The following is a 19,688-nucleotide window of genomic DNA, read 5'->3' on the forward strand; positions in this document are numbered from 1 at the left end:
CTTAACATTGTAAAATGAAATTAATATTATGTCCTTTAATAATGCTGTCATTTTATAATGGAACTATTAATAACGAGCTTCATCTTGCTTTTATTAATTCTAGAGTTATAACAGCTACACCAGTGACATTAAATTATCTTAAATATGTAACCAAAAAAAATCACCACTGAGAACAACTGAAATTTTGAGCTGTACCGAGGTTCCAGCACTTCAGAATCCTGTGCTCCTTTGTCTGTCCTTAGCCCCTCTGTCCGTGACAGTATTTATAGTGTGTGGTCACATGTTGAGGAAACTTGGATGGTATAAAGGCACAAGAATAACTATAAATGAAGCAAAAATGAGCACCCTGGAGTAGCAACAATAAGAAAAGCAGAAAGCTTTTGGAAAGCAGTGCATTTTATTCCCACATCTCATTCTACCATCTTCCGCTGACGCTATTAAAATACCTCAGCACGAGGCAGTATTTTCATTTTATTGTGTGACAGTGTCTGTTACTGAAAAACTGGATTGCATTTGCCAAATTCCCATTTTAATTTAGGGAATTTACAGGTAAAAACAGAATACAATATAATCACATTTCGACTATACATGCAAATGTACAACATTGTAACAGCAGCTTTTTTAATAGTCAAAACTGTTTGAATTTCCATAGATTTCTACTAATAATTTAACAACAGTAAGTGGCAAAACATTTAACCTCCCCACAGGAAAAAGTCCTGAAACAAGAGTCCAGTGGGAGAGCTTCCTAGAGCACATGTCAAACACGGTATGTGCACTACAGCATCTAAGACTGGCATCCAGGTGGTAAGAAGATCCACATTTTTTGTGGACAGAAAACACTGAGCACAGTGAGGACAGATCAGAATTGTGTGTTTCTCTCCAGCCATCTGTATGATTACAATGCAGTTCAATATCGCAATGAGTTCGGTAACACAGCGACTATAAGTAATAGGCACAAACTTCTTTAGCCTAGGATGCATTTGAAAAACTAACAAAAGCCCTATTACATTAGCCTAGAAACAATAAATAGTACTTTTATTGAAAATCTCCCATATGGAGCTCGAACAGAAGGTAAACGTATTTTGGCAAACAGCCAGTTCCTCTTAAACACAAGCTATACATAACATGTGATGTACAGAGCTCCCTGCCCTGTCCCCCAGCTCAGCAGCTCCAGGCTTTTAGCATAAATGTCCTTTTAGCCTTCTCTTTCAAAATTCATGGGTGATGCCAGGAGAGCCAACTTCTGCAATCATTCTGAAAACACACTGCCACAGCACCTGATGTTTCTGCCTGCATTTATTGACAAGAACCTAAAGCTCCCCCAGAGAGCAGTTTTGCAAATATTCCCTGCTGGGCAAATTGCTCACTTCAGACTGAACACGCTGTGAGGCTAATGCTGCCTGCTCAGCTGGAGAGAGCACTGGGCCAGGCACTGGGTAATTAGGGCTGTGCGAATAGCTGATTTTCAGTTCAGTGGCTTAATAGATAATAATAAATAATTATTAATAACAACAATAACAATATTGAAAACAACAACAACAACAACAACAAACGTGGTTCATTTTTTCAGAAAATGGTAACAACTTGTTTCAGTCTGTTGTCAAGGTGGCCTCAATGGCTGCAGCACCCTTTTGGGGTGAGAAGTACTCCCAATCAAATCTCTTCTCTGTCTAGTTCCACCCAAGTACTCCCACCTACCAAACGGGTATCTTCAGGCAAAGAAACACTCAAACATTTTTTTCCACAGTCCTCTCAGTTAAACAGATGTGGGACAAAATACTAGTGTATTCAGCTGAGCCTCGCTGGAGTGCCTGCTTCCCACTTCCCGCACGGGCGCTTGAGTTCCCAAGGGGAAAGGCAGCTCTGCCCCTCGCAGCCCATGGGGACAGGGACAGTCAGGGCGCTGGGGAGCTGCCCCTGCCAAAGCCATGGGTGTCCCTGTGCCGAGCACACTGAGCATCCCGCTCCCCAGGCACTCGGCTGTGGGATCTGCCAGAGCCCCGGGCAGCTCCTGCTGCCTGCCCGCGCTTTGTTCCACAGGACAGCCCAGCACAGGGACAGCGAGGGCGGATACACACAAAGCCATGTACCAGCACGTGGCCAAGATGTGGCACAGCTGTCCTGCAAAAGCACCCCTGGGAACTTCAGAGTTGCTGTCCCCAGCTCTGCTCTCAGCCTCTGCTTGTGACAGAATGAATGGAGAGGACACCTGGGTTCCAGTCCAGGCTCTGATTCATCTGACTTTAGGGTACCAGGAGGGATAACACAAGGCACACACTTTCTCCTTAAATTTTTATAGCCCTCCCAAATCCAATCAATACATACCAACATTTCCAAACTCTTTTATTTGAGTCAAGCTAATATTCCAAATGCTACTTATAGTTAAAGCTCATAGACAAACATCCTTCTTTTGCCAGCCAAAGCTTCTCAGAAGCTCAGATCTGGTTCTGCTTTCACGTACACCACCACAAGACTAAAGGATTTCTACTGAAGACACAAAGCACCCAAGGTAAACCAGGTCCAAGGCTTAGCCCGGAGGGCTTCAATTCATCAGAGAAGAGAGTGATTTTACACCAATATAACTGAAGTGGCACAACCTCTAGCTCTGTTGTAATTGTACTGACACAGAGGAGCACAAAAAAGTACAGTTAAATACGAGTTTATATTGTAGGAATCGGTTACGTAGAGTACCTATAATTGGATGGATACAGATACAGAAGCACACTGACAGAGGCTCCAAATGTGTAAAAATCACTAGGCTCCAGACACAATCTAAGGTATAGACCACTGCTGTGTCACTGGTACTGCCAAGTATCCCAGTGGCACTGATATCCCTCATATTCCCAGCTGCTGGGCAAGCCCCTTCCCCTTACCCAGCTCTCTCTGTGTCTGCAGCAGAGTGTCAGCACCTTAGCTGAGGTGGGTCTAAAGTGACATACTGAAAGCAGCTGAAAGCAAGCCCAAAGCATGAGCAAACTATGATCTTTTGCTTTTTGACAATGAGGTAAAGTCATCCTGAATGATCTGGATTTGTGAGCATTGATGTGGAAATGTATGCTCTGCCTTCCCCCTGTACAGAAAACCAGGTGTCTGTCCTCAAACAATAGGTTTTCGAATCTGCTTTTTAAGGGTTTGGTAGCTCTTCATTTTCTATCAAATAATCCTTCTTTATATAATTAGCACCCCTCACCAACCTCCATACTCCAAGATAGGCTTCTTTCAGCGAGCTTCTGTTCACTTCTTGTGTGACGGTGGATTTTCCCTGAGCCACAAGTGTCGTGGCTGATTTCTCAGTGACGTCCTTCTCTTCCTCTCCATTCTGTCTCTGCCCTGTGGATGGTCCTTCCGCCGCTGCTTCCTCGGCCCCCTTCCCCTGGGAAATTGTCTCCATGGCAAACAGAGCTTGGTCCCCAGCCTGCCTTTTCCCCTCCTCTTCTCTAGCTTCTTTCTCCAGGTCCTCATAGTTGCTTTGCCGCCTGGTCTCAACGTACTTGGCCACGCAGTAAATGACAGACCCCAAGGTGTTGACCACAACCCCAGCTATAAATAACTTTGTGGGCTCCACATCATTGAATGCCACCATGCCTACCGTGATGGTGGCTATGCTCTTCACCACCCCTACAAAGCTGGTGGTCACAGCCGAGTTAATGTAGGTGCAGTGAAGGGTGGTGAAGTTCATGGCACAGCTAATCAGGACACAAGCAATAAAGATGCATACCATGGCAGGGTCCTTCCAGCCTGGGAAGGACCAGACGTTGATGGAATCCATGCTGGCAAAGGAGCAGATGATGAGGAAAGGGGTGGCCGAAACAGCGATGGCATACTGAGCTGTCAGGGGTCCATATTCACTGTCTACACTGGTTTTCTGAATGAGCACCAGGTAGGCAGCGTGTATCAGCACGGCCAGCACGCCTGTCACATAGCCCATAGCGTCCCCAGTCAGGTCACCAGCTCCTGTCACGAGAGTCACAGAGAGAAATAAGCATAGGTGGTGTACGGAGAGAGCGCCGTTCTGGACTAGAGGGATATTTAGGAGACAGGCATTACTGCACTTTCCATAACCCCTAGGATTTGTCATGCTTGTCCAAGTCTTGCCTCCCAACGAATCTCTTATGCATTTTTTAAAGCTGCAAACATACTGAGTGTTTTTTCATACCCCCTCTAAATCCCCAGCCAAAATCAGATTGCCTTCTCCCTTTTGTGAAGACACTGTGGAAGATCTGTAGCTGAAACCACATACACACACACACACATACACAGAGCGACCCTGAGCATCCTCTTGCCAGCACAGACACATGGCACCTCTGGCTGCCTGGGCTGCCTGCCCTCCAACCCACTGGCCATTCTGCACCCTCTAGTCATGAAGCCCTGTGGGATTTCTGAAGGAACACCTCCCTCCCGAGCCCCCTGTCAGTCTCTTTGCAGATTAAATTATTCACTGTGCATGTGCTCTGCTGTCTGAGGCAGCCCCCAGCCCAGGAGTGCTGTCGGGCCACAAAGTGCCAGCTTTGCCTCCCACCCCACCCACCCCTCGGCTGGACAGCAGCACGGGTCCTGCTGGCCCCAGAGGGCTGCAGCTCACCCCTAAGTTTGCACCACACTTGGTCCCAGCAAGGCAGAAGTTGTCCCACGGGCTTGCGGCTGCTCTCAGAACATTACATCTACCCCTGTAGGTTCACCCACCTGCCATAAGGCTACAATTCCCTCCATAAGGTTGCACTTTCCCTAGTAGGGTTGCAATAAGGTCGCAGCTACTCCTGCACGGGCCCGCATAAGGATGCACCTATCTCCAAAAGGTTGTACCGAGGCCTCCAAGAATGTGCCAGTCAGAGCGGGGCTGCATCCAGCTCTGCAAGGCTGCACCTGCCCGCCCGTGAGGCTCCGTGGGGCCGCAGCTGTCCCTCAGCACTGCACGCACCCCGTATCCTCGCGTCTTTCTCCCGGTCCGGCGCCCGAAGCCCGGAGGGAGCGACTACCGCTGCGGCCGCCCCTCCCGTCCCGTCCCGTCCTATCCAGTCCCGTCCCGTCCCGTCCTATCCAGTCCCGTCCCGTCCCGTCCCGCCCGGTGCCCTCGGTGCGGTCGCGCTCACCGGCCAGCGCGGCGCCGCAGGTGGTGATGAGGACGGCGACGAGGACGCCGGGCGATGGCATGCCGTCGCGGAGCACCAGGGCGCCGGTGACCAGCGTGACGAGGGGCAGGCAGCGCTTGAAGACCACATACATGGGGAGGCTGAGGCCGCGCAGCGACCAGAGGGTGAGGGTGGACTGCAGGGTGGCCAGGGCGGCCACGGCGGCGAAGGGGCGCGCCAGGCGGGGCCCGAAGGGCGGCAGCGCCGCCAGCCCCCGCCGCCGCAGCGCCTCCAGCCCCAGCGCCGCCGCCGCGCTGCTGAGGCACTGCAGCAGCGTCAGGAAGGCGAAGTGGTAGCGGGCCAGCAGGAACTTCAGCAGGATGTTCAGCGAGCCCGAGCACAGCCCGTGCGCCACCGCCACCGCGACGCCCCGCGCCCGGCCCCGCCAGCGGAGCATCCTGCCCGCGCCCGGCCCCGCCGCCGGGCCCCCGGCTCTGCCGCCCGCCCGGCCACCCGCCGCGGCGGCGGCGGCGCGGGGGGACGGCGACGAGCGGAGGCAGGGGGCGGGAGGAGGCAGGACGCGCTCCCGGCAGGGCGGCCGCCGCCCCCGACGTGTCCCCCCCGCGCCGCCCCCAGCGTGGCTCCCCTCCTACCCGCGTCCCCTCCCCGCCCCCGGTGTGTCCCCGCGCCATCCCCGGTGTGTCTGCGTCCCCGCTCTCGGTGTCCCCCATCCGGCCGCCCCCGCCCCGCGCGTTTCCAGGCTCGTCCCGCGGTGTCCCCCGGAGTACGCCCGGCTCGGCGGGGATGGGAAGCCCCCGCTGTCCGCAAGCCCTCCCGACCCCGCTCGGGTGCAGCAGGACGGGCAGCGGGAGCGGGCGCTCGGGTGCTTTCCCTGCCCAGAAAGCCGCGGGGCGCCGGCAGCTCCGCAGCCGAGTGCCACCGGCCCGAAAATAATGTGGAAGAGCCGTGGGAAACCCCACGTCTCCCGGAGAGGGGAGATCAGTGCAGGTCCGCGCATTCCCAAGCAGGGACTACCGCTTTTCCTACTCTCCAAAAGTATCCGGCCTCCCGGGAAAAAGCATCTACCGAGCCTGCCGGCAGCATCCCTCCCACTGCCCCCCTGCTGCCTCGGCTTCTCGGGCTGCGAACGGCAGAGACAGGGACCGCTGCTAAGAAAAGCAGGGAGAACCGGGTTCTGGCAGAGGGAATTGCCTTGAGAAGTCACCAAAACCTGGTAGCCACACAGCTTTCAAAAGTGATGTTTTAAAGCCTGGTAAAGCTTAAATAAGCTGATGGTTTCTCCCGACTTTACAGATGAAAGTTTTAACAGGAGATGGCAATAGACCATATCGACTCCAAGGGAAAGGCAAAGCAAAAGCAGTTCTCACGGGCAGCCAGTCCTCTCCACCACTCTCCTGCAGTGTCAGGCAACACAAGGAAAGGAAAAACTATAATTTTATTCAGAGCTACCTTATAATCATCCATTGATTTCTCTCATCAGAGCAGGCAGGGTAAAGGACACAGGGCAAGGTTTATAAAATGAAGTAAGGTACACATTAAGAATGAATGTCTGAAGATGAAAACTGGTAATGCAGGAAAAGAAAATGTAGGTACTGGAGACCAAGCCTGGTTTCAGAACCCAATGGAGAAATGTGCCAATACATTTACATCAGCCTCTATTTGGACTCACCCCAAGCCCACATGCAACACAATTCAAAGAAAAGTGGGGATCACCTTGACAGTGTTTGCACATGTGATAAAAACAACTCCTTCTGCCAGGTAAGTGCAGATGGAAAAAAATCAGACTGTGCTTTCGGGAAATACCGTAGTAATTTGGACTGTACCTGAGTGTACCCTCTGGCAGAAACCATTTAGTCACCTCACCAGTGAAATTGTCACTAGAGAAGTGAATGTCTGACATTGCAGAGCATCAGGCTGAAAAACTGCTTTGGGGGCTAAATATTTCCTTGACTGAAACACAAAAAACAAATGTATCAGAAACAAAAATTTTAATAGACTATTTCATTTGTATGGACTGTAGAATGATCATCCTAGTCCAACTGCCTGACCAATTCAGGGCTGAGCAGAAATTAAATCATGTTGTTAAGGGCATTCTACAAATGCCACTTAAACACTTAAACAAGCTTGGGACATCGACCACCTCTCTAGGAAGCCTGTTTGTGTTTGAATGCCTGCTTAGTAAAGAAATGCTTCTGAGTGTCCAGTCCAAACCTCCTCTGGTGCATCTTTGAACCATTCCCACACATTTTGAGTCCCAAAGGGAAGAGATCAGCAGTTCCCTATCCTCTTGCCCTCCTTGGGAAGCATCAGAAAGTGATGAGGTTTCCTCTCAGTCTCCTTTGCTCCAAACTAGACAAGCCCAAAGCCCTCAGCTTCTCCTCACAGGACATGCTTTCCAGCTTTTCATCAGCTTTGAGGTACACTTCTGGATGCATTCAAGGACCTTCAAATCCTCCTTAAATTGTGGGGCCCAGAACTAAATGGAGAACTCAAAGAGCAGCTGCACCAATGCTCAGTTTGGAAAGTCAATTGTTCAAAGTGCCAAATCCTATCTTTTGGATCTCACTTGTGCTATAAGGTCAGCTTCTCTTGCAATATCTCTTATGGTACTCCTAATTTTGTCTATAGACAGGAAAGGGAGGTGGAGAGGAAGCTGTTGTCCCTTGCCAAGCCACCCTTTTCTCAACATGGAGGCCAGGTTCATTACTAGTCTTCCACTGCCTCTCCACCACTCCACAGTCACACAAAGTGTTCTCCTGCTCTTTACTGGGGAGGAACTGAATAAAGCAACAGGGAGGTGGCATCAGAGGTGACACTGCAGTGAAGGAACTTTCCCCACACTGGCTGTTCATGTGTCCAGAGGGAACAGTGGCTGCTCAGTTCATACATCAACTCTGTTAAACTCTGGCCTGGCAGTGGGGCAGTTCATAGCAATGAATGGCTCTGTGGTTCCTTACCCTAATGAGATGATTATGATACCTTAACTCTCATTGTTTAAAGGAAATTATGCTCAGATTTGCATTTCACCTAGCTGCAATTACACAGGTGAGAGGAAAACAAAAAATGCAGCAAATTGGTGTCTTCCTAAGGGCATAGATTTTTTATAATGGCTTCTTGGATGAAAATGTTCAAGACCTCTATAAAATGTTTTATGGGAAATTTGCCTTAATTAGAGTCTAATGCAACCATCAGGTCCATCAGGGAAGAACTGTGTAGAGTTGTATCCATTCCCCATTCCATGACCCTGAGCACAGCTGAGCAGTACTATTGAAAGGCACAGAACAGCCTGCTTATGCAGCAAAATTTGAGGCCAGCACTATGCTTAGCCAGAAGAAAGAGATCACTTCATCACTGACACATACTCTGCACAAGCAGACACAAAGAATGATTTAAAATAGCTTTCCTTTATGAAAATAAAGATGGGGCACACAGCTAGGAAAAGTTGCATAAAGTATGGTCGCTACCAGTACAGGGGAAAAATGTGACCATCACCCAGTATTCATAAACCATGGTTGTGATATTCTTCTTAGAAGATACTCTCAGTATCTTTCACAGCATTTACTTTTTGAACAACATTTCTTAATTGGGGAAGTGAACACAAGAGTATAGCCAAAGACATTGGGTGCAATTCATTTAATAGCATTATAGAACAACAAATCCATGCCTTTAGAACTTGATTAATGAAAACATTTCTTAAACCAAAGAGAAACCCAGACTTAAATAAAACAAAATCTTTCACAGGAGCAAGTTTGAAAGCAGAACACATTACAGGTTTTAGATTGTTATTGTTAACTGTTTCAGTAAATGAAAAAAAAATTGGAAGCTAGTATTTTGGTCATAAAATAAGTATTTTTTCAAAACAACTATAGCAATATTCCCTGAGAATTAAGAACCAGCAACAACTATTGCCAAATTGTTTTTTCTGTTACAGTGCAGAAATGTTACAGCACATTCTCACCATTCAAAGATCACACAGCAAGAATAAAGGCCACAGTTTTTATTTACTATGTGCATCTTCTGGATGTGCTCAGCTTTCAAGAGAAATAAATCTGGATACAGCAACCCTCAGCATTGAAGTTAACCAAGACATGAAGGGAGAGAAGGCAGTTGAGGAAAGATTTAATCCATGTGCTGAGTGTGCATGTTCAGAATTCCTAATTTTTCCCCCTGCACTAGGTTTTCTACATTTTCCCTTCCAACTGATAGGCTATGGCAGCATTCTAGGATAACCCACTCTCCCTGTCCCCCCAGAAACATGCATATAAAATACACACCTGCCACCAAAATGTTCCACTCAGACAAGCAACTAGTAATCGAAGCAGAAAAGGGAGATAAAACAGAAGAGTGGAGGAACTATTGAAGTTGAAATAATCAATTTTAATGCCTAAAATTAGATTTTATGGCCCATGGTACTGCTGAAAGCTGCGTGCAGCACAGCTTTATTTTGCATTATTCCTCAGCACACAGAATTAAAGTGCAGTAAAAGGTTCAGATTTGGTACAGCATACTGTCATAAAAAAAGATAAAATCTATTTTTGTTAATAATTCAACTCAAAAATATGTCAGTCTGGGGGCAGTTTGCATTTGACCAAGAAAAATACAGGATCCAAATGGGATCCAAATTGTCATGTTGTAGAAGAAAGTTTCTTCCTGTCCAGCCCTATATACCCCATCAATATATATCACATGTCTCCCTGTGGCTACCTGTAAGTTTCCTGGCTCTTCCTCCAAGATAGAATAACGATTCTTTCCTTGCAATTTGCGGGTCTTAGCTCAGCTGAATTCTTTCCTTCATTGCTTCAAAGCACCCAGCAGATCTGGCAGTGTCTGCTATTGGCTGATCTAGGAGTGCTGCAACCCAGAAGGGTAGAGCATTTATTAACACCACTATGAAAACCTGAACAGAGATCTGCAAAGACCCAACCTGCAAAGAGCCTTTTGATGGTAGTGTAGTTGAGATGGACTAACAGCAGAAAGGAGACAGTTTAAAGAAGGTAAAAAAAATGGCTAGCAGGAAATGAGGAAAGGCTAACACATACCAATGAGTGCTGCAATACTAAAACACTATTCAGAGATGTTTGGATAAACAAAACATCTGAACATCTCTACTTGCCCCAGAAAACTTAGATGGAAGTACCAGCCTGTGGGTTGAGGGGACAAACTGGGAAGGCAAAGTATTCAACATCCCTAGAACATGTTGTGCATATTGTAGTGACTGCAATAGTTTGGCCATGCTGGATCTGTTATGCTTATATCATGCAACTAATCTGCATGTATTTAGGTCAACTGGTCTGGACATCACTTCTCACTTTGGCCAGGCTATCACAGGTCCTGAAACACTGGATTTATGGCCACTTTCCACTTCTATTTCTTGGAAGAACTTCCTAAGTGAAAATAGAAGACAAGTCTAATAGAAGAGATGGTTGCCCTATCTCTAAATCTTGATGATTGTGATCCAATTAGTTTTGTATGTATTTCATTTTTTCATAACCATTTTCTCTATTATCAGAGCATCTTTCTACATAACTTCATCAACTGTTTTACTCAAAGAGATATAAAGGAAAAATATATGAAAATAATCTTTACCATCTTTGTGAAGCAGCAATCCAAAAAGGTCAAACAAATCAGCTGGCTACAAACTATGACATTTACTGTCGATCAAGAGTAAATGCATCATATTGCAAAAAAAAATAATGCAACATGACTCACAGCAAAACATAAATGCATCTGGGTGATACAAACTTCAGTTGACATTACAGTACTTTACAGTAAAAAGCCTTTATTTTCTTTTCCTTTCTTTTCTTTTCTACAGTGACATCTCAAAACACACTGCCAGTTGTTTTTTTTTTTTTTTTTATCTTTATAAGGAACAAGAAGATTCAGGCCTCTGCTCTCATCATTAGCCAGACAGATCACAAATTCATGCTGGTTATTCTGTTCTGAAGACACCACTGATATCTGCTATGGCCACTCTTCAGCCTCTGAGGAGCTGTGGAACATTTTGCTACTCAAGTACTACCTGCACAGCCGACCAAGCCCTGAAGTCTCCACATGTTCAAGGGCACAACACTCCATTCAAGAAGTTCTACTTATAAAGAGACACTGAGATTAGTGACACTGTTGACACTTTAGCACAAGTCTGGTTGGGGGGGGAGAGAGAAAGGTTCCTGGCGTGTCATATCATCTTCTCTTCTAAACAGGAACTGCCAGACACGATGGAGTATAGATCTTGACTAGTTCATCCCAAGCACAGTCCACCACCTACAAAGCAAACAAAATCTATTTAGGTCCTTCACAATTGTCATTTTTACAAAAAACACAGGGAACTTAATGCATATTGTAGATTTAGTATCAGTTGGTACTCTGACTTAGCATGCTTCAAAATTATAAAATAACTAAATTGGTTTTGGTTTGGGTCTTTTTTTTAAACTTTAACTTTACTGAAAAACATGAAAATTAACAAACTCCTATTTTTCATACTCTTCATGAGGAAAGCAGGGAAACGTTTAGGTTTCAATTGATTGTTCCAAATAGGCAAAAAAATGTAACTGAAAATTAAATTAAGGAAGGACACACAAAAGTCCCGACCCTGCCATGTTTCTTCTCTTTGCAGAGTCATAGGATCCTTTCACCATAATATCTAAATATTTCATGACCAAATCTGAAAAACCTTCTTATACTTGCAGATACAGAAATTTCTTATAGACATTTTCCTAATGTCTAGTGCTGAGGAATGGAAAACCAAAAGAGTTCAATGAAATTATACAGGAAGTTTCCTGAAGAATTAACCCAGAATTTCAGTCTCACGCTTGATAAGCCATGAGGTCACTGTCAATTGTTGAGAAGAGAGATGTGTACTTGCTGATCATTGGGATTTGGGGGCCACAGTGCTGCTTCAAGCACTACCTAGACCCCCACTAGTCTAAATAAGAAGTGGTGCCAAAGGCATCTTATAAACACAGTGACTGATTTGAGTATAACCACAACTTCTCTGAATTCATCATCCCAGGCTCTATCCTAGATGAAGGCTTGAACTTAAAACTAGAAACCCAGAAGGTTAACCTGAGTCTGTAGAGCTTAAAGATCTTAATAAATAACAAGACTCCAAGGAAAAAGACTACAGAATGCTTTAGGTTTGAAAATTAACTGAAAATGCACTTTAGAGTCTGTAACAAAGTGAAAGGGTTAACCACACTGACAATGACTCAAAAAGATGACCTAGGTATGATATATATTCACAAAATATTGTAGGAGACAAGAATTAAGGCAAATAGAACAAAGAGGAGAGCTAAAGAGAAAAACCTCAGGAGGTCCACAAATAAATGCCAGCAAATCTGGCTGAAACCATATTGCATTATCTTTACAATGTCATTTCCAGTTGGGATTACAAAAGATACAGTATTGGATCCTCTGCACAACAAGCTTCCTTCTGCTGCAGCCTGCAATTCCTGTTCTCTCCTAGAGCCAGAATGAACAGCTGCACACTAAAAATTTGGAAATCCAACTACAGTATTTGATTTCAGACTATAATTAGCCCATTTTGTGTTTACTATACTGCACTATTATTCATTTTCATTGCTTCCTTAGCTGGTTCTACTTAGTTATTTGAAGTGCTTTCCATATACATCTAAATGGGTCAAAAAAACTCTTGACAATATGTCTGTCTATTCATACAACATAATAGAGCTTTCTGTAGCAAATGTTCTTTCTGCTGCATTGCAGTCTCTCAAATCATACCAAAAAGAAAATTTGAGTTTTCCACTAAATACTGTGTAGAAGCTGGCAATCACATAAACTGCAGGTTTTTTACTATTCTCCACAGCTACAGATCAATGTTCTATAGGCAATACTTTCTATTTTTGTAAAGAAACAAGAAACAAAAATAACATTTGGAAAAAATCCCATGGGAATTCCCACCTGTTATCAACGTAATTAGCATCCCTGAAATCGCCTCTGAACAAATATAGTTATCAAACCATTTAATCTAGCAACATTCAAAATAAACAGGGGATATTAAAAGAGTTTGAAAAGGATCACATGCGATAAGTTGCCCAACTCATTGACTTAATGATACCACGTGAAAGGAGAAAACACAGCCAGCCAGCAAGAGGAAAGCAAAAGCTACAGTAAGTAACAGTGAATCAAGTTCTCCTGTGCAGCAGGAAGTGTATAATGAAATGCTGATACCAGAAACCTTGATGAAAATACACATGTGAAGTACAGAACACAGGTATCTATGGGAAACTGGGACACTGCAGCATGGCAGAACATTAAAAAAGGAATGACATTGCCATTTCTCCTTACTTTCTCCAAAATACAGGCAAGACTGTCAGAGAAAGGGGCAACTGTAAGCTAGGAGTGCTGCAGCCAGTATTTTTTGATGGAGAGTGCCACGTGCCCTTTTGCTGTAGCTCAGAGATTGTCACTGCCTCCAATACAAATGACTAAGATGAATCCTAAGATGAAGAGAAGGACTTGTTCATGCAGCAACTGCATTAGTTTAGAAAATGTCTTCTCCCTGCATTTTGCCTTTTATCTTGTGACCTGTCTTATACAGTGGTTTTAGAATACTTGTACAACAGTTGTGTGCCTTTCCCCAGAAGAGGAGAATGTGGGATACTGAATGAAAGTGCTTTAAAAGTATGTAGAAACGTCAGTTCTCCTGTGACATACGACCATTTTTAATATATACTTCAAAGCAATTTAGTCTTTTTTTAAAAATAAACGAAACGGTACTTCATTTAAATATTAAAATAGAGGTAGAAATTTCATTGGGATGAAGGCTCATCCAGCATACCATGGTAAATAAATATAGCATACAAAATGGGCAAGTTCTTGGAGTTTATATTTTGATCAATGAGATGATGTTACTGACAGGTGAAGAAAGTTCTTCTGTGGTGGGACGAAGACAAAGGAAAACTGAAAATGGACTCACACTTGATTTGCGAACCTGATAAAAATCCCTCCATTAGGAGCATGAAGGGATGGAAGTTTGTCATCCTGTAGAAATGTCTGCTGCTTTGTGGACAAATTTTACTCTGATATTCAAACAAATCCCACGATATTTTTGGGTCGTTGAACTGTATAAATTGCAATATCCTTATAATATTGACTATTTTGCACGGCAAATTTTGTATATCATGCAAGTTCCATTATCATTTATGAATAGCCTTGTAACTATAGAATGCAGTTTTACCATGGAAACTTTTAACTATTGAATAGCAGGGAAAAGCAGAATAATTAGAGCTTAATTGTAAAACAAGAATATTCTTTGTTTCACTGACTGGTAAACTATATCAAGAAATAGCACAAATAGAAGAAGCATTCTAAGCCTGGTAATTTTCATTGTAACTAAAGCTACATGGAACAAAGGGAGTCTAACAAAATTACATTTATTAATTGTCTTTATTGCTTTTATTTCAGTAGCAAAGTTATGGCACCAGCATATACATTAAAGGTATGGTATCAGCATATACATTATACTGTTGTTACTGCAGAATAAATATCTTGCCAATTTCTCTGCCAGCAAAAATACAAAAACAAGTACAAAAAATGGGGATCACTGAATTGTTTTCAAGTAAAGCCAGAAAAGCAAGCAAAGAAACAAAAAACCTGCAGTCATCCCAGAAAGCTAATTGCTTGACTATAAAATCATAGTTCAACTCCGCTAAAACAGCTATCCCGTATTTTATTGAAATGTTTATCCTTGTCCCAGAGTTTAACAATGTTTTCCACCAACGGATTTAATACTGACATCCATTCATTTATCAGAGCCATTTCCATTGACTCACTAACTGATTTACTCCCTTGACAGGCCCTCTGTTTCCTATTCATCACAGTCATCTTGCCTTGCAATAGACTTAGACCTTTGCCAGCACCCCAGGGCAATCCACTCAGTCTAGTGCAATTACCTGCATGACATTCTGCCTCTTTACTCTTCAGAAGAAGCAAGAGAACAAGAGAAAACTCCCAAGTTTGCCACCAACTTTTTTATTCACTACTTGAAGACACAATAAATCTGCTAGCATAATCAAAATTAAAAATATTCAGAAGAACAACTAAAAACTAAAGAGTTCAATTACCCTTTATGAAAGGGTTTAATCAGAACAAAGCACAGACCTCTCTAGATTAGTAGCTCCAGAACTATCTTGGTGCCACTAAGTTTCCAGAGCACTCATAATGAATCATGTGATAATATGTAAATGTGCCTGAGAGAGACCCATTTCTCAGCTTCTCCCCATCCCATTTTCAAATAAGATCTGTCTTTTCTTTTTTCTGTACAGGAGCCAGCAGAAAAAAAAAAATTAGTTCTTGACTCTCATTAGTTGTGTTTCCTTTCCTCTTAGTTTCTTATCTTCTGTGTCTTCTCAAACATAACTTAATGGTCTATTTATATCATTATTACATGTTTTTGAGGGATCCTGAACATCCTCTAAGCTTGTGGGACGGAGATTAATTGAAGATAAAGCAAGCTATTAGGTTTGCTACTCATCAAATGATTTTCACAGGTGAACATTAAAACTAATTGGTCAAGTCCATAATGGATCATGCATGAGTTTAAACTCATTCAATACCTATTTTCTTCTAGAAAATCTTGACCACTACTGTGGCCTGTTTGGTTAGCAGTTTCCCGAGTGAACTGCATGATGCCAACCTTTACATGAGACTGAAAGTGATGGGAGTTTGCAAATAAAACTTCTTATTTTCAATGTTCAGTAACACCAGTATTTTTTTAATTTACTTTTCAGAACATACACCTTGATTTAATTATTATTTCCAGTAAAGACAAAATGAAACAAACCCAGAACAGAACTTCTTATAAAGGTCTAGGTTAAAATTAGAGTTATCAGAAGCAGATGCTCCAAATGCTGCTTTAAAAATCCATTTATTTCTTAAGGAAAAAAAGAGATAAGAAACTTGAGGGGCATTATTTTTCACATTGCAGAGACACATCATAAAGAACTGATCTAAGAAGCCAAGAGCTGTCTCATCATTTGTTCTGTTGTTCTGACATGGGTAATGGGAAGATGACTTGGAAGTTACGCATAACTTCCAAGTGGGCTTTCATCAGTAAGTTGTAAAGGAAATGGAGATGCGAGTTGCAGGTTAGAAAAAAATCCTTGAAATCTCCAGATTTGGTAGCAATTCCTCTGTACTCTAAAAATTAGGAGGAAGACTCAGACTTCTAAGAACTGGTTTAATTGATTAGTCAATTTTAAGTTCTGTAAAAGGTACACTGGAACTGCAAAATGCCTTTCTGTGCTGATACTGACCTTGGTGACCCCAAATGCAGTCAATTTCTACCTGTGAAACTGTTTTCTAATGACCCTATTTGACCTTCAAGCTCATCCTTCAGCTCAAAGTTCAGTTCCTTCCTTTTGGGATATAATTACAAGTAATCATAAGCCAAACAGTATTTTCAGTAACAGCTGCATCATTCTGCTGTCTTCCCCTGAGTTTCACTTGTGCAATTCACTGGGACTTCTCAAATGTTTACTGGTCATGAGGAGAGTAACAGAATCCACTACACTGAGTAAAAGATGGGGCTCAAAGAAGTAGCAAGTATTTGTAAGCCATTGCACCAAATAAAATGCACAAGCAATACATTTACTGAGTAAGAAAGCACCGTCTCCCATCCTCCCCAGTACTTCAGTATCAAAATTTATTTTCCTCTCCAAACACTTGCAGCTTTTACAAAATTGTGATGCCTGACAGAAACCTTTCCAAACACCAAGAAACTCTTGCTGATAATGGCAAATAGTGACCATTACTCATGAGTGCCTGGCTTTGACTTACACAGTGAAAGTTTAATTTTCACAGTTTGGGAAAGACATACAGTAAGCACCACTAAGAAATATCTCCTTTTAGCCCCTCCAACTCAGTAAGGTGTTCAGATTGGTTTAACACTTGCAGCTGTGAAATCTGAGTGAAATCTCATATTTTATGGAAAAATCCACTCTGAAATTTGGTAAGTAGGTTCTTTTTATCTCAAAGAATCAAAGAAACTGCATAACTTCAGTTGCATCCTGGAGAAGGACCATAAGGAGAGACTAAAATGAAGTACAGATAATGTTATAATTATAGCAGTGGCATAGCCACAACAGCTGGGTGGAAGCTATCAGGTCCTTAGTAATTAAGTGTAAAAGATAAGAGCAAGTGATCAAAAGAAAAAAAGCAGAGAGTATCTGTTCTTCTGTACATTTCCACAAGATGTAACTCCACTTTTACATGGAACAATCAACATTTCTGGGCCTCTTGAGCATACACAATTACTTTAAATGAACAGCAAAACACATAGCCAAACAGCCTTACTAAAGACATCATCTGCATTTATATTTGGCTATACTGGTTAAGCCAGCTTCTGCAGCCCCTCCTGTCCCTTCTGTTTCCTGTGTTGGCACAGCAAATGCAGCACACTGCAAAAGCTGCACAAAGAAAATGAGTCAACAAACCTGCACACCAAAACTTGACAATGATCAAAAATTCCCCCATAAAGCTGGATGAATTTAGAACTAGATTTCAAGCTACCTTCAGGGCATGCAGGTCAAGTGTATGCAGTTTGGCCATGACCTCCCTCCAGCTAGTAAGGAATTACAGCTTTAAAATTTTAGTGACTCAGGATACCATCAGTTTCACTGGATCAGCAGACCAATGCAGGCACCTCTTCTCAGCTCTAAGTACCACTGGCCAGGTGAAGGGAAGGAGCAGACAGTGGTTGTGCAGAACATGCTGGTGACACCCCACAGCTTTAGGAAGAAGAGAGTGGAAGTTCAGGAGGGCCAAATCACGAAGCCAGTGTAACACAAAGCACAAGAGCCATGGGTACCACACTGGTACCACCACTGTCTCCATAATACGGGGTGCTGTGTGTGTGTCATGGTTCAATCCCCACCAGCAACAGAGTACCACGCTGCTGCTCCCTCACCCTGACCCCCACCAGGTTGGATGGGGAGGAGAATTGTAGCCAGAAGGTTAGAGAAACCAAGTTTTCTCCCAAACTTGTTGACAGAAATAGCTATTTACACAGACAGCTGCCCTTCTGTAGTGCAATTATGATCCAAACACACAGTAGAACCACAGGAGAAGCAAATCCTAAGTGATCACTATTTGTGTTGTACACAAGTTATTCTAAAACCTAGACTTCAGCAAGCATTCAGGTAACAGATGATTTTGAACTAGAGAATGGACACCTGGTTCATTCTCATTTGGAGCTGAAGATTTTTAATTTCCAAAAGGAGCACCTCAGCACAGTACACTGTGGAGTCCTGTTCTGATCTGGCATGTCTCAGAAGTCTAATGTGCTTCTCACATACCAAGTGCTCCCTCCACCACTTGCCATCACTCCCACTGAAAATTACGTATCCTTGCAGTTTAGGAATGGCATTGTTCATAGCACAGAAGAATAGAGAAATTTAAAGATTCCTCTCCTGTTCCCATTAGATACTTAATCTGTTCTCAGCAGCACAACAGAAATCCTGACTCAATGAAAATCATTAATTTATACTTTCTACTGCCTGCGTTACAGAGTTCAGAACAGATGTGAGGTGTAGCTAAAGAAGATTTTCAGACAAAATTAGTGTCAGGTTTTTTTACACTTGTGTTACGCAAAATTGTTTTAGAACTGCAACAGAAAGGGCTGGGTATCTTTTGTCCATTATTTAAAGGGATTCATTATACATGTGTATTTTCCATTCTTTACATACTTATGGAAATAATTTCAGAATCGAGTCAAGAAAGGAATGTTTAAAGGATCTGTACTTTTATCTGTGTCATTAATGGATTGCCTGAAGATATTTAAAAAGCATTCATTACTCCCATATGGCATTTAGCCTACAGCAGAAGAAAAAGGCTGCTTTTAAATAAAGCTGCACAAGTAACACCAAAGGAAGTAACCTACAGCATGTAAACATGAATGTAACACAGCAAAATCCCAGGAAGAGATGGCTTAAAGGAATATGATATTTTTATTATACAGAGCACAACTCCACTACATGGTCGAGCATTACCAGCCCAAAACAACGAGTAGTTTATGGCTGATAACCATTTTTTAGTCCCTACATACATCCTATGTCTATCTAGTGCATATACAGGGAAGCAAGCTTCAGTTGTTTTTCTTATCCTTAAACTTTGGAAAGAACGATCTGGTTTTAAAAACTGCATACTCTTAATGTTGCTGACAGGGTAAAAAGACTTTCTCAGTTCTTAATACTATACAACATCACAAATTTAACAGATTTTTGGTGCTTAGGGTCTTGTCACTGTTCTCATGCGTGCCGAGGTTGAAAGCTGGAGTTGGGAATATTTTCTCCTGGAAAACATGCCTGGCAAACTCTCACATCAGGACTTGCAGTTTAACAGAGGAATACACTGAATATCATAAGGATCATTTCTGTTAATGCTTCGCACTGCAAAATGCACATTTTTCTATGCACCTGAAAGTTTGTTTGTTGTCTCAAATTTCTATGAATCTGATACTAACATTATGGTGAGGGGAAAAAAACCCCAAACCAAACAATATCTGATTTTTAAAATTCAAAGCTTTCAAAAAACACCTACTTTACATAGAGGCAGATAATCCAAAATAGATACTAGAATATT

The 19,688-nt window shown here is 43.1% G+C and overlaps 2 protein-coding genes across 2 annotated transcripts in view; both read right to left on the reverse strand.

Annotated features, from left to right (window-relative positions):
- Positions 1–378: 378 nt before the first annotated feature.
- On the reverse strand, positions 379–5,526 carry SLC35D3 (solute carrier family 35 member D3). Its single transcript, XM_063151470.1, has 2 exons — positions 5,091–5,526; positions 379–3,954 (listed from the first exon to the last, which is right to left on the reverse strand). Exons 1-2 carry the CDS (start codon positions 5,524–5,526, stop codon positions 3,125–3,127), a joined length of 1,266 nt encoding a protein of 421 aa, XP_063007540.1. The 3' UTR covers positions 379–3,124.
- Positions 5,527–8,708: 3,182 nt separating this feature from the next.
- Positions 8,709–19,688, reverse strand: part of PEX7 (peroxisomal biogenesis factor 7) — a 42,335-nt gene continuing 31,355 nt past the window's right edge. Inside the window, exon 10 of the mRNA XM_063151471.1 lies at positions 8,709–11,351. Coding sequence (XP_063007541.1) covers positions 11,283–11,351 — 69 coding nt within the window. The 3' untranslated portion in view covers positions 8,709–11,282. The remainder of the gene's footprint in view (positions 11,352–19,688) is intronic.

This window comes from Melospiza melodia, chromosome 3, assembly GCF_035770615.1.
Source record: "Melospiza melodia melodia isolate bMelMel2 chromosome 3, bMelMel2.pri, whole genome shotgun sequence".
In the NCBI taxonomy this organism is placed as follows: Eukaryota; Metazoa; Chordata; class Aves; order Passeriformes; family Passerellidae; genus Melospiza; species Melospiza melodia.

What these genes read in the sequence shown, in the direction of transcription:
- SLC35D3 (XM_063151470.1), bottom strand. Translation starts at nt 5,526, where the DNA reads ATGCTCCGCTGGCGGGGCCGGGCGCGGGGCGTCGCGGTGGCGGTGGCG. An exon ending in CTGCGGCGCCGCGCTGGCCG is followed by an intron (nt 3,955 to 5,090) that starts GTGAGCGCGACC and finishes CTCTCGTGACAG; the next exon opens with GAGCTGGTGACCTGACTGGG.